Genomic DNA, 12,581 nt, shown 5'->3' on the forward strand with positions numbered 1-12,581 from the left:
ACATTAAAACTGAACAACAACAACAACAACAAAAAACAAGACGACGGTGTACCTTTCAAAGCACTGCCAGAACACTGCCATAAATTTAGGTTATGTGAATGGTTTTCGCACTCAGGCAGCTGGTCAGTAGCTCTCTCAGCTGAGCTAGATGACTGCTCTGGGAGGGCAGGAGATGCAGCCTGTTTTCTGGAACATTCCGTCGTTGTGTAGCTTTCCTCTGCATTAGCACAACAGACCTCAATGAGACCCACTTCCTATTTATGGAAGAAAAAGTCAACAATAAGCTTGTGTTCTGTCCACTTCCTTTACTAACTTAATAACTTTCTTCTTGCTGTCCAAATCTTCCATTTACTCTGAAATGGGTGGTGTTGTAGACAGTCTCACTGACCTAAATAACTGATTTGTCTTGCTACTCCTAAAACTCTTTTATTGGAAATGCTGGTGTGTAGACTGCAGTACCATGTCTAGAGGCATTACCACACAAAGATCATAATAATATCACCTATTGTCTAATGTTGACTCACTTTTTTCCTTAACATTTCCGTAAGTGTTTTTGGATTTGCCATAGTTGCTTAAGCAGTGCTGGCAGCACATCTCACTGGGTTTTGCTTGAGCTGTTGAGTTTGTAGCCCTGCTGCTGTGGTTCCTTCAGCCTGTTTTATTTTTTTTGTCTCTTTTGTTTGTTTCCTCCAGGCTTATGCAATGATGTTGTCTCTGTCTGAAAACAATCCTTTGCACGCATCCTCCCAGAATTCTCTGGATGCTTGGCTGAACATGGGAGGGGGCACCTCGGAGACCAGCAGCTTTCACCCGCTCAATCACATCTAAGAGAGAGGGTGTGCGTGAGAGAGAGAGAGAGGAAGATGGGGAGAGAGAGAGAAAGAGAGAAAGACAGACCACATGAAGGACAATGTGACACCAGGAGGAGAACACAAAGGACCTGGGGCTCCTTCCCTGTGTGTCAGTGGCCAGAGAGAGGCAAAGAGGCAGCCCTGCTCATCCCTGTCAATCAGACAGCCCCGCCCACCAGCCACCACCCTGATCTCAGATCAGCCAATCAGCCTCAGCCAGGTCAGGCCGAACAGGAAGGACAAAAAAAAAACACACACAAGTAGTCGCCACAGCAACTGCATCCAGAAGGCCTGCACTAGTCAAGGGGGAGGCCAATGCAATCAACTAATGAAACTGGAACTCCAAGGCAGCAGTAAGGTGTTTGTAAGAATAAAAACAGTATGTTGAACACAGGGTTTGAAAAGAGGTTAGTTGTCAATGACAAAAAACAAAAGCTGTAGTCACATCATGGATGTGAAAATTGGAGTTCAAGTTTAAAGGAAGTCTGCCGTGAGCAACAGTACCGTGTACTCTTCTACCAATATCCCTAAATCAAAATGAATGTAATATGCTCATTTTTCTTCTGGTGCCTCCCAGTAGACACCAGCAAAGAGAAGGATACAGTTCTTCTGAGCTACAGTTCCACTGTACATTCCCCTCACAGTCTTAGCAAAGCTGCTTCTGCAGACCATCTTTAATGAGTTTTCATCAGGCACATTCCCTGCTCAACATCCCATTCAGTAACAATCACAAAACCAAGGACATCAACAAAGCTCTGGCTTGAAAAAAAAAGTTAAGTACTGAGGGTTCTGGAGAAGCTCACTAACAATGATGTAACTGAACAAACTTTCCAAAAAACATTCAGCGTGATTCTCAAAATAGGACAGGTTAGGAATTTCAAATTTGTTTGAAAATATATCAATTTAGAATTTAAATTATTACCCATTGGGGCCAATAGTAAAAATAAAAAATAATAGTAAAAAAAAAAAAGGATCTTTCTTCCTCATTAAATTCAAATTCATTTTTTAACTCAACATTTTTTGTATGTTATTTGTTCTATAAAACAGTATTGTTTCTTTTTTAGGCACTGCGGTGCTAAAATGCTAATATAATTATTTAGTGAAGGACCAAAATTGTATGATATTGTTCTATGTTGTACAAAATAACCAGGACGTACGTAGCAGGAGTGATGTGTGCCAAATAACCCATAGAAAATGTTTTGTTTTCTGACAATCATTTCTTTTTGAAGGGTTTTTTATTTGCTGTTGTAGTTTTGTTGTTATTGCTTTCTTGTAGGTTTGTTTGATTTGATGGGTTTTGTGTATCTTATTTATTTTGGTTGTTTTGTCATTGTTGAAGAAGTGACAAATGAAAAAAGAAAAGAACTCCCTTTTTATCCCACTTGAGTTTTCTGAAGGAAAAGTGTGTAAAACGGAAGCTGTAACCGAGATTGTGAATCTCAGATATCGATGCTGTCGTGTAGAGACCAGTGTGCCAAATTTTAAAAGAAATCGTGATACCATCTGCTTTATTTATGACGAGAAGTTAGTTGTAGTTCAGCTCTTGCTTTGCAATTAGTGTTCTTTGTGAGGTTTGGTTTGTCTTGCTGCAGTCCAACAATTTCATACTGTATGCAGGGTGTTTTGTGTGTAAAAAAAAAGGTTTAGGTTTTATTGTAGCCATTCTTGGACACATTCACTTAGGAACTGGTGTAAGGCCACTTAAAATGTCAGGTGACCTGAATGTCTGGGCATTGCATTTTATAAGTAATCTGCAGTATGTAAAATAAGATCATGCATTTTACACCCTCTCTACTACTTTCTTAATCCTGTTCCAGCAGTACTGTGATCTGTGGTTGCACAACCAGTTTCATGGTTTGTGCTTTTATTCTGTAATTAATAGTTACATTCAACAAACATTCACCTTATAGAAAAGCAGTAACATCCGACTGTGGGACAACACAAAGAGACGGCATGGACAGGGTTTTTTTTTTTGTTTTTTTTTAAGCTGTCAACTTCAACCTGTATAATTATCCTTTTCAATATATTCCACACAGGTCTGTCATAGTGCACATCTTTTGTAATATTAACAGATCACTGCAAAACTGATCATTGTATATGACTGTTCACTTTTGACTGTGTACAACGCAAGGACCGCAGCAGAAAAGAACAGTAGGGCACATATGTACATGTGTGTGTGGCATTCAATGAGAGCTGTGCCGATCCTGATTGGCCATCTCAGGAAGGGCGGGTGGGCTTTGGACAGGCCCCGCCCAAGGGCAGCATTTGGTTTATCCTGTTGCTAGGATTCCAGGTGTCCATCCATCCGTCAGTTATCAGTAGGGTCCCAGCACAGCACTTATACAGAACTGTGAAGCCAGTGAGTTAATCCTACAAGGGGAAAACAAGAGCAACTTGTTTGCAACAAACGAGTCTGTGCGGACAGTTAAACGATAAGCTTTATGTCAGCGTCCTTGGTCTGTTGTAGTCCCTCAGCAAAACAGCATCACTTGAAAATATTTGGAGAAATAACAGAGGTTGTAATGGTTTTTGTGTCCTAACCTCCCCCATAGCTTTCATTTGAAGTCAATCATTCCATACACCCATTTCAGTCAGTGCAAAACTTGTATAGCACTTAACTTTTGTGAGCATTTGTGTCACAATCAGCCACTGGAATATTCAACATAAGTGTGCTCTGTTACCTTGATGCTGGTCACGTTAAGAGATTTCAGGATGAGGCTGACTTGGTTCAAACAAGCACTTTATCTCTTGGAGAAAAATGCCTGCAGATGCTGTATAAGGTGGATGTAATCAAAAGTCAGAGTACTGACTTGAACATACCCAGCAAAGCAAAAATCTGTTTGTACATTTTTTCCTGAAGTACGAACATTAAAATGTAAGCCTCCTGACTGTCTTAGAAAGTTGTAGAAATATCTCTCTGGAGAGATACAAGCTGCAAATGTTCGAATGGCAAATGCTTTCAGGCTGAGTAACATAAAATGTTCAGAACTCTCTCTCTCAAAACTCTCTGAATGATCTACAGTTCATGATTTAATGTGTTGGGTAGCAAAATGGGTGATTTATCTACCAGCAAAGACTTTTCTAAAACTGAAGCACTGTAGTAAACAAATGTGCCAGCAGGTGGCAGGGTTGTATCAGTTTTATTTCATGCATAAAGTCAGGCAACCAATGGACAAAGTAGTAGAAGCAGTCTTCACAAGATTTGAAATGGGTATATATATATATACATTAATTTGCAGTATTTTATTATATGCAGAGGCATACTTTGATGAATAAATGTGTGGGGGAAATTATATCTTGGGTAACTTCATGTCACATACTACTGTTGTAAGTGTGCGCTGTAGGTTATAGAATAAATGATTCAAATAAGGATCACATTGCCAGCTATTTTAAGGAACTAATGAAGGGTCACTGACTTAATAACTTGACATGGTCACTGTTCTTTCCCCTCTGTTACAGTACAAACTAAGATAAAATGGTTTCGTTTAAACTGTATAGTATTCCGAAAGCAAAGTTGCATTTGTCTGAAAATTCATTAAAAATATATGGGTTTAAAATGGATGGTGCTTGTTTCATTTTGGATTGGAATTGTATATCGCCTCTGTTATGTTTATTAAAAAAATAATGTGCATGACTTGTGTTTAGCAGTCATAATGGTGTCCATTTGTGAAATGTGTATCTTAAATTTTAAAAAGAGTAAAAAAAAATTAAAAATAAAAAAAAATCCGTAGATGCACTTATTGTACATGTGGTTAGGTTAGTAGATTTGAGACTTAAAGTCCTTTACTGCCTTAAAAAAAACACAATGGGCAGATGTCTATTAAATAAATACCATATGCTTGTGGGAGAGAAATAATGAAAATCTGAGAAGATTGTAGAATAATATTGAAAACTGAAATTGCGGTTCTTTTTGATGCTTGTGATTATTGAAGATGTACTTTAGAGAAATTCCATTGAAAAAAGATCTCTGATTCTGATGTTAATTCTGTAGAATAGGAATGTATACCAAATGTAATCTTTCCAATGCTATGAAGAATTTATACATGAAATTGATATGCAATAAAAACCTGTGTGCTTTTTAAGTGTAGTCAGCTTTTCATTATTATTATATTAGCCTTTTTTCATGCATTGTTGTGTGACTGTACTTCTAGTGGATGCTAAGGGAGGAAAATTGCTTCACAATGCAGGGACTGTACAATAATACAGTTAGCCAAACACCTCTTAAACCAACACCAAAAAATGTGCCTTATACATCCTAAAGGCAGGGAAAGCATTCATTATTTATAATTCTATCACAGTGAACCATTTTGTCCATTTCACCAGGGTTGCAGAATAGAGATTATTTTTTATTTATCTGAAGGGAAAAAACCACATATAAAATTTCTGCTTTTTCTCTTTTTGGGGTTGACTATCTTATTTTGCTGTATTTCCAGATAAATTGATTTTTTTTCATCAATTCTTTTTTTTACAACACATTTTCATTAATTTATTTGACCATGGTGGTTGAATAACAATTATACATCCATTTGAATAGAAAGAACACTATATTGTTGTATTATTATATAATTGTCTTATTTTTGCATTTCTTTCTGTTTTCGGGCATGAGACTATAGTCTTGTGTATTTTGCTATTTTTCCATTGAAATAGATTTTGCATCATAAATGGCTTCAAAAACATTTCCATTCATTTACTTCACCATGGTTGTTGAAAAAGCTTACTTTTCATCCATCTGAATGGAAATGCATTAAAATGATATGATATTTATTTATTTGGCCTACTTTTTTTTTTGGAATTCGAATGAGAGATGTGCCCTATGTATTGTGTCGTTTCGTATGTATATATTTGGCATTGGATCTGCATGCCATAAGGATGTAACGCTATAGGAAAATATTTGACATAAAAATGATTACAAACCAACAACAAAATACTTTCTCCAAAAATGAATTTCCATTGAATGAACACCTTGGTGCTGTGCCCTTCATGATGTACTTGGATTTGCATCTGTATCTCATATGAATGGAAAGCTATTGAAAATGTGAAAATAAATTAGGAAAAATATTATTATAATAATAATTATCCTAGCTTTACCTTAGAGGCATGATCTTCATAATTAATTTAGTTTTTATATCTACATGCCATATGAATGATAAGCAGAGCCTATATTGAAAATGAGTTACTTAAAAAATCAACAGCATTTTCTCCAAAAACCTAATACCATAGCATGAAAAATCACTTTAATATCATAGATAATTTGTTTAAAAAATGAACTCTCATTGCCTGACCTAGAAGGCATGAGGTTCACAATCTACAACCCGGTTTAGATCTGCCAGTCTTGTGGACGGGAGTATTTCACATTTTAAAAAACATTTTAAAGTAAGCTAGTTATGTTTTCCGTATTGACCGAAATTGTCTGTCCTTTATAACACGTGGTTTTAAATCTGGATGCTATTAACAAATATTTGTAGATATTAATTAGAAAGTATTGCACCGTCCACTTGCATGACGCTTCCTTCGAATCCATTGAATATGTGTCGTTCGAATATCCAAATGATAAAACTCACTTGACTGCAGTAGGCCGACTCTTCAGCTGATGATGTCGCTTTAATGATGTTCTTGAGAACTAGCGGGGACGTAAGGCTACATCACGGTTTGGAGTTCCTGGTTGGGTGTTAAAGCTGTAGCTACGTCTTGGTCAAGCTTCATGATTCATGACTGCGTACGTAAAGTAAACAACACCCTAGCTCAACATTAGTTTTGAGTAAGGCGCCGAGGTTCTATTTGTGCTGTGGTTTTTTGGCTCAAGTAAGTAGCCAAAGCGAGCTACCTTGTTAGCTTTCTGTTGAACAATGCTGCAACTGAACGACTCCGTCGAACCAGAGAGCCCCGGAGCTGCTGTGCTACATACGGTTGAAAGTGAGGACGGGGTGGAGGTGGCCTTCACGCCGCCGGGGGCCGGAGGAAGACAGGGGTATAGTGCATCGGTAGCATGTTGTTCTCCTCTGCAGACATTGACGCCGTTTCATGTTCACAACCCAACAATGCAAGCGAAAGTGAAAGATTATTTCGTCTTCAGAGTGAGTATGGATTGTTAACGTTTTAACCGTTATTACGAATATTAGCAGTAGCTAGCTAACCAGATGGCTAATATTCGGTAGCTAGCTACATGTGAAGTGTGCGTATTTGTAAAATTAACAATTCCAATAAACAATTGCATTTGCAATAAACACATAACATTGACGCCGGTTTGTTAGTTTTTTTTTTTTTTTTAACCGAGTGTTATCCCGATGGAAGATGTTAAGTAACTTGGATATCATTTTAATATTAGTCTATATAGTAGCTTTATTAGTTGATTTACTATGGCGTTTATCACTTAGACTGTGGATGTACATTATAGTAACCATTGCAAGATGAAAGCTAAATGACGTTGCATTCGAGCAGAAAAGTGTTGTGTTTACAAACGGTTTGTTTATTCTTTATTTCCGCCACTGAAAATATGTCTTGATCTGCTGTTTGCTTGGGACTGGATTAATCTTTAACGTTAAAGAGATGGCCATTACTAGCTAAGGTTCCCATGAGCCTGTGTGTTCGTTGACCAAAGCATTTTAGCTAATTTAAACCACTGAGATTGAGTTAGAGTAGAAAGATTGTGGTAGCTTAATTAATAGTGTTGAAGCTAGCTTAACGGTATTCTGTCGGAGTTGTGTGGACAGGTACGTGTTGTTGGTGCTGATGCGGAGATGATGTCCTCTCTCTCAGCCAGGAACAATAGAACAAGCAGTGAACGACATCCGAACAGTGGCCCTGCCTTCGGAAGACGGGGAGGTGCTGAGCGTGTGGCTACTGGCCGAGTGAGTGCAACATGTCGTCACTTTCATCCGGCATCCAAACGTACGCCGGCGATGACCTACGTTGCAAGTTGGCTTACTAATGATGACAATGCAGTGGCGCAAAACATGATTATTTCTCATACTGCTCATGTAAATTCCTTTGATTCATTTTATTATTTTATAAAGTAGATTTATCTCACAGATACAATCATACTCACACACGCATATTATTATTATTATTATTATTATTATTATTATTATTATTAATAATAATCTAGCAAGGGTGTTACTTGATTTAACAGCAGGAGGTGCCAGAAACGATGAGCTGTTCTGACAGGACTGAAACACTGTAGCCGCTCGTACTAGTCTAGAACTGAACCAATACTATACATTAGCATGCCTGCCTGCCCTGCCATTTCAATGCAATTCACAGATTTCTGTCTGGTATATTTCCCCTGTAATGCAGTCTCTTCTTTTATGCCACAGAGTTGACCACTGGAACAATGAGAAGGAGCGATTGGTTCTCATCACTGACAGGTAAGGATACAATTGAATGCCACATTTGGGACGGCAACACATTTTTTGTTTGTTTTGGCTTTACTCCAGCACCCAGCACATTGGATTTGAAATAAACAATGAATATGTGGTTAAAGTGCAGACTCTGTGTAGGAATTACATTCATTATATTCAGATGAAGGCTAATTCGGCTTGCGCCGAGACTGCTCCCTCCCAAGTTTTGGCAACATTTATGTCACGTTGTGTTTTTCCATCTTTTTTCTGGTTTCTTTTTTCTTTTGCAGATTTTTTTGGACTGTAAATCTGTGCATAAATATAGGACTGATTTCGCTGTTCTGCACAGGGGTGCACAGCTTGGTTTGAGTCAGTGCCGTTGTTTCCCTGCAGGTCTCTGCTGGTGTGCAAGTATGATTTCATCAACCTTCAGTGCCAGCAGGTCACCAGGATCTCCCTCAATGCTGTGGACACCATCTCCGTCGGAGAGTTCGAGTTCCCTCCCAAATCTCTCAACAAGTAAGCCACACATACCAACATTTCGTCCTGCAGTGTGTGTAGCTCGGACCCGACCAGTATCTTTTTTTTTTTTTTTGAAGAGCCATCTGGGCTTCTCTGTATTTCTAATTGTTGTCCTTTGTTCTGTCAGTCAGTCCTGTCTTTGGTTTCACCTTGTTTGATTTTTTGAGATTGAATAATTCCTGGGACTTGAGTTTTGTCAATAATTCAGCTGGCACTCCCTAAACCTATGGAAGCTAATATGAGGAGAAATTACACCCAACTATGGACAGGTCATTTTACATTTTTAAAAATGGAAATGTTTTCTGGGGGCTAAAACGTACAGTAGACTTACTACAGTAGGCAGCCTCAGGGGCAAAGGACAGGGGCAGAGGTGAGTCCCCTCTTTGTATTCCCCACAGACTCAGTTTTGTGTTTCTGTAGGAGGGAAGGTTGTGGGATCCGGGTCCAGTGGGACAAGCGCCCCCGGCCCTCCTTCGTGAACCGCTGGAACCCCTGGAGCACGGACATGCCCTACGCCACGTTCACAGAGCACCCCATGGCCCACGCAGACGAGAACGTGGGCTCTCTCTGTCAGGTAACCCCCACCCAGGCAAGTCCACGGGGCTCGTGTGTCTGCGCACGGGCGGAAAGGAAGGAAATGTGCTCTGAATAAGCCTTTATGCTCTTCCTTTATTATGACCTCAGTGGAGGAAGCCCCTCGCATAGATATGTGTCAGATAGAGGAAAAATAACAGCTGCACGCAGGAACAATGAAAGAAGTAGAAAGGTGGTGGTGGATGGTTGTTGGTGTTTATTCCTGTCCTCTGTAAGTGACACGACTCTCTCTCTCTCTCTCTCTCTCTCTCTCTGTCAGCTGGAGAACTTCAAGGCCCAGCTCATCCAGGCAGTGAAGAGGGCGCACAAGGAGCACCCGCTCCCCGGCCGGGCCAACGGCGTGCTGCTCCTGGAGAGGCCCCTCCTGATCGAGACCTACCTGGGGATCATGTCCTTCATCAACAACGAGGCCAAGCTGGGCTACTCCATGACCCGGGGCAAAATCGGCTTCTAGATCTAGCGCCATGTACCTTGTTCAAGCCCTTTAACACCACCACCCCCCCGCCCTCCTCCCCCGCATTCATTGGCTGACTCCGTTACTCGACATTGTTCGCTAAACACATCCCTGTGTTGTATTGTTGGTGGAGTCTCGCCCCAGCCCCGCCCTGTGGCTTTGTGATGCCCCACAGCATGAGCCAGACACCCCCCCCCCCCCCCACACTGCGGACGTGCCGGTCTCTTCAGTCTGCGGCACCTACTGTACAAAGTGCTTTATTCTACGAATTCCTTCTGTTACAAGGTATTTCCTGCTTTGAGAATTGTGCTGTTGCGAGAGTGTGCATGGTCAGAGCACCCTGCTGCAGATGTTCTGTACTCTACCGTACTGTACCGTAGCTGCGCAACAATTCCCAGCATCGCTCAGCAGACTTCCTCACATTATCTCTCCCTGTTCATACAGTCAGGCTCACTCCACTCCTGCACATTCAGCCGTGAAAGAAACAAAATGGCACCCTGATGCCCGGGCGCCTTCTGCCAGTGGCCTGCACAATGAGTCCCGCTGCTGTTAACTCCCAGGTGAGGGAACGGGAAGGGGGTCATGGGTTCCTTTGAATCATGCATTCACCATGCCCCAACTTTAGTGACCAATGTTGACCTAATATGGAACAGCAGACTACAATTAAAGTATTTGGCACAGTCCTAAAGGACGATCACCCCAGCAGAGCTTTTTGAAATTGTTATGACTGATGAGGGTGCGATAGAGCTGGAGGCCAGCTGGTTTCCGTTCAGTAGACTAGGACAGTACTACATGTGAGGTTTTTGCTCATGCTTGGATGTCCAGAGGAGACTAAGAGTAAAATAATTAGGATGTGTTTGGGCGTGATACAGTCAGGGCCCTTTAGTCTTCTTTGTTGTCACTGACGTGTTTGGCCTCCAGTCAGAATGCTCTTCGGGTGTGTAGTTGAAAGTGCACGTGCACGTGCACGTGCGCTGTGGATGAGGCATCCTCTTCAGCAGTGCCAGTTCAGATACAGTAATGTTTTATTTGGGTGATGTTTGGTTGGGCTGATCGAGTGCTGTCCAAACCTAAAATGGAAACGGTGGAATTTGTGTAGATGGATTCAGATTTTTCTGTCGTTTCTGGCATGGAGTTGCCGTGCGGTTTGGAGGGGGCACCTAACAATCCTCATCGATGCTAAACTAAACGCACAACTAAAAACAAAAAGTCCTGTTTACCTTGAGCATGGTGAACCACCAGTGCGATGTTAAATGGGCAGTGTTTAAAGTGTGTTTAAACTGCTAAGGCTACTGCAATAGGGACACCTTAAAAAATATATATTTACATTAATGATATAAAGGATATTCCATTTTTGGGAGGTCCAGCAAAAATAATAGATTTCATGTTTTCTGTTGGTTACATTTTCAGATTAGGATTTAAACAAAATAGAAACAACCTAAATGTTTTTTTTTTTCCCTCTATCTTAACATGGTTTGTAACACTTTGGACAGATGCCAGCTCAGAGTTACAGAAACTTTTGATAGCATTCCAAGTCATTCCAATAAAACACACTTCACATGCACAAGTATGGTTTAAAACTTTGTGGCTGCCATGAAGTTTAACCAAGCTAAAAGGGTTCAGGACAAGCACTGAGTACTGTATCTGGTTAGTGACTACTTGTTGAAAAATTAATAAACGTTATTGCGCAATTCCCGTACTTTTACAATAGATCTATGCACTGGTGTTGTGCTACCAAAGTCAAGATGATGTTGTGATTTTGAAGTGCCCCCATGATTCCGAACTTTTAGATTTTTTCCTCCCATAAAAACTTTGTTTTTGAACATAATGTGCATGCTTGTTGCACGAGGAGTTTGCATGTCGTCTTTGATATGTGGATTTTTATTTGAGACATACCACATGTAAAAAGATTTGCACTGAAAATAGCAATCTAAGTGATTTGAAAAGTATATATATATATTAAATTATTTATTATATTGCTAATTGCTTGCTTATTTAAGTAGAGCACAGCTTTGTCTTTTTTCTTGTGAATATTAAAAATAGAAAGATATTTGACTTGTGCTAATGTGCAAACAATCCTGTAAAACCTAGATTAGTTTTCTCAGTTATGTAAGGGTGGAGGATCATTTTGTACTAAACTGTAAGGGTCAGTTTAAATTGTGTCAAGTATGTAGCTGGGAATTCAAGTATAAAATCGGATTTGATTTGATTTAGTGTTTACACCCAAATATTTCCACGGGCTGCATTTTTGCTTAGTTGCACACAATTTCTTTAAAACATTTTTTACTCGTGCTATAGTTACACATGACAGTTATTTGACATTTTACATGTCTAAAATTGTAAAAAAGGTTTGCTTTTGCTCATAGCGTTTCACAGCAAGTTCTTTCTTTGAGTTCTGCAGCTGTTTTAACAGCTACATTTAGTAGCTCTATTGATTGGCATTTGGCAAGAAATGGACCAGGTGGAGAAAGAATTGAAATGAAACAGAATGAGCTGGATTGATGTCATTGCCAAATAGTATTTTGCTAGCATTATTAGTGGTCCCAATTTTGTTCAATTAAGTGTCAAATCCTTTTTATAAAGAATTCAATGTAATACACTTCAAGTGCAATTTACAAGGAAATCCAGTGCTAGGGTGCGGTAGGCTGAACTCTCTGATGACCTAACCAGTCATGTAATCCAGTTGTACTGTGATGTACAGGAATCTCAATATTGAATCTTAGATGTGAAGATGGAAACATTTGAACTGAAACAACCTCAAAATGATTAAATGCAGATTTAAACCAACAAGACTGCATTGTGTCCTGTCCTTTTTACATAAAG

The 12,581-nt window shown here is 39.8% G+C and overlaps 2 protein-coding genes and 1 long non-coding RNA gene across 9 annotated transcripts in view; 2 read left to right on the forward strand and 1 right to left on the reverse strand.

Moving 5' to 3' along the window:
- The window catches only part of prdm16 (PR domain containing 16), a 294,901-nt gene extending 289,968 nt beyond the window's left edge, over positions 1-4,933 (forward strand). For 3 of the 6 annotated variants that reach the window (XM_035381354.1, XM_035381356.1, XM_035381360.1), the window contains one exon: positions 694-4,933. In XM_035381354.1, coding sequence (XP_035237245.1) covers positions 694-828 — 135 coding nt within the window. In that variant the 3' untranslated portion in view covers positions 829-4,933. The remainder of the gene's footprint in view (positions 1-693) is intronic. The other 3 variants (XM_035381357.1, XM_035381358.1, XM_035381359.1) reach the window with 2 other exon arrangements.
- LOC118207612 lies at positions 2,828-6,571 on the reverse strand. Its single transcript, XR_004761422.1, has 2 exons — positions 6,413-6,571; positions 2,828-3,221 (listed from the first exon to the last, which is right to left on the reverse strand). It is a non-coding gene; the product is annotated as an uncharacterized LOC118207612 (long non-coding RNA).
- tprg1l (tumor protein p63 regulated 1-like) lies at positions 6,492-12,550 on the forward strand. 2 transcript variants are annotated; one of them, XM_035381371.1, is made up of 6 exons: positions 6,492-6,925; positions 7,608-7,699; positions 8,165-8,215; positions 8,582-8,707; positions 9,131-9,299; positions 9,564-12,550. In XM_035381371.1, the coding sequence occupies exons 1-6, from the start codon at positions 6,698-6,700 to the stop codon at positions 9,756-9,758; spliced, it is 861 nt and encodes a 286-aa protein (XP_035237262.1). In that variant the 5' UTR covers positions 6,492-6,697; the 3' UTR covers positions 9,759-12,550. The 2 variants fall into 2 exon arrangements, with proteins under 2 accessions (XP_035237262.1, XP_035237263.1); XM_035381372.1 differs by having other exon boundaries at positions 6,494-6,925; positions 9,131-9,284.
- Positions 12,551-12,581: the final 31 nt, after the last annotated feature.

The sequence above is a fragment of the Anguilla anguilla genome, chromosome 11 (genome assembly GCF_013347855.1).
Source record: "Anguilla anguilla isolate fAngAng1 chromosome 11, fAngAng1.pri, whole genome shotgun sequence".
Classification (NCBI taxonomy): Eukaryota; Metazoa; Chordata; class Actinopteri; order Anguilliformes; family Anguillidae; genus Anguilla; species Anguilla anguilla.